A 1149-nucleotide genomic window follows, 5' to 3' on the forward strand; every position below is an offset into this window, starting at 1 on the left:
GAGAGAGAGAGAGAGAGAGAGAGAGAGCACGAGAAATGGTAAGAGGGAGGGAGAGAGAGAAAGAGAGAGAGAAAGACACAGAGAGAGAGGTGGGTAGAGAAAGGGAGGGAGAAAAATATGGAGAGAGGGGCAGAGAATGAAGGAAGGACAATTGGGAAGAAGGCTTTTAGTTAGAACAAAAAAAATGCAAAAGGAAACGACAATAATCCGTTTTGAGAGTCCACGTCATCACTAAACGAACACATTTTGGAAAATAAATGTTCTCTTACCCAAAAAGATAAAATGTAGAAAAACATACCTTTTCTCGCCTGAAGGGATGAGTTCCAAACTCAACCAATCAACGATACAAATCAGGGAAAATAATCTGTGTTGTCCCGAAGAGGTGATACAACGAACAACAGAAACACGTCTGCTTCTTCACTTCAGCACCTCAAGGTAACGAAGGGGGGGGGGAGGGGGGGAAACAAAGTAAATAAATACAAAGTAAATCCTAGGGAGAAAAAAATTTCCTCCACTGAATAAATATAAATTAAACCCTGGAGAAAAAAACATCCACCACTTAATAAATATAAATTAAATCCTAGAGAAAAAAATATCCACCACTTAATAAATATAAATTAAATCCTAGAGAAAAAAATATCCACCACTTAATAAATATAAATTAAATCCTGGAGAAAAAAATATCCACCACTTAATAAATATAAATTAAATCCTGGAGAAAAAATTATCCCCCGCTTAATAAATATAAATTAAATCCTTGAGGAAAAAAAATATCCACCACTTGATAAATATAAATTAAATCCTGGAGAAAAAAATGTCCACCCCTGAATAAACATAATATTCAAGTAAATCCCTGGAGAGAAAAAAATGTCCACCACTGAATATTACCTCAGTTCTTTTTTCTTACATATTATGTCTGTCTAACTTTGTTTTTAACAACTCCCAGACGGTTTCACATTTAAGGCACGTCCGATCGACAAGATCTATGTGACCGCTTTGATTCCAAACCGACACTGCCACAATGAGTCTACGACAGAAAAATGTAACAGTTTGGCTAGTGTTTGGTCCATTGAGTGGGCAGGAAAGTGGCAACGGGCCCGTTGCGTGGGCGAGAAAGAGGAGAGGGTGGGTGGTGGGGGGAAAAGAGGG

The 1149-nt window shown here is 37.9% G+C and overlaps 1 protein-coding gene across 1 annotated transcript in view; it reads left to right on the top strand.

Moving 5' to 3' along the window:
- The window catches only part of LOC101850018, a 3214-nt gene extending 2998 nt beyond the window's left edge, over positions 1-216 (top strand). The window contains exon 2 of the mRNA XM_035970806.1: positions 194-216. Within this exon, the coding sequence (XP_035826699.1) occupies positions 194-216 (23 nt within the window). The remainder of the gene's footprint in view (positions 1-193) is intronic.
- Positions 217-1149: the final 933 nt, after the last annotated feature.

Source organism: Aplysia californica, unplaced genomic scaffold, assembly GCF_000002075.1.
Source record: "Aplysia californica isolate F4 #8 unplaced genomic scaffold, AplCal3.0 scaffold00323, whole genome shotgun sequence".
NCBI classification, from domain to species: domain Eukaryota; kingdom Metazoa; phylum Mollusca; class Gastropoda; order Aplysiida; family Aplysiidae; genus Aplysia; species Aplysia californica.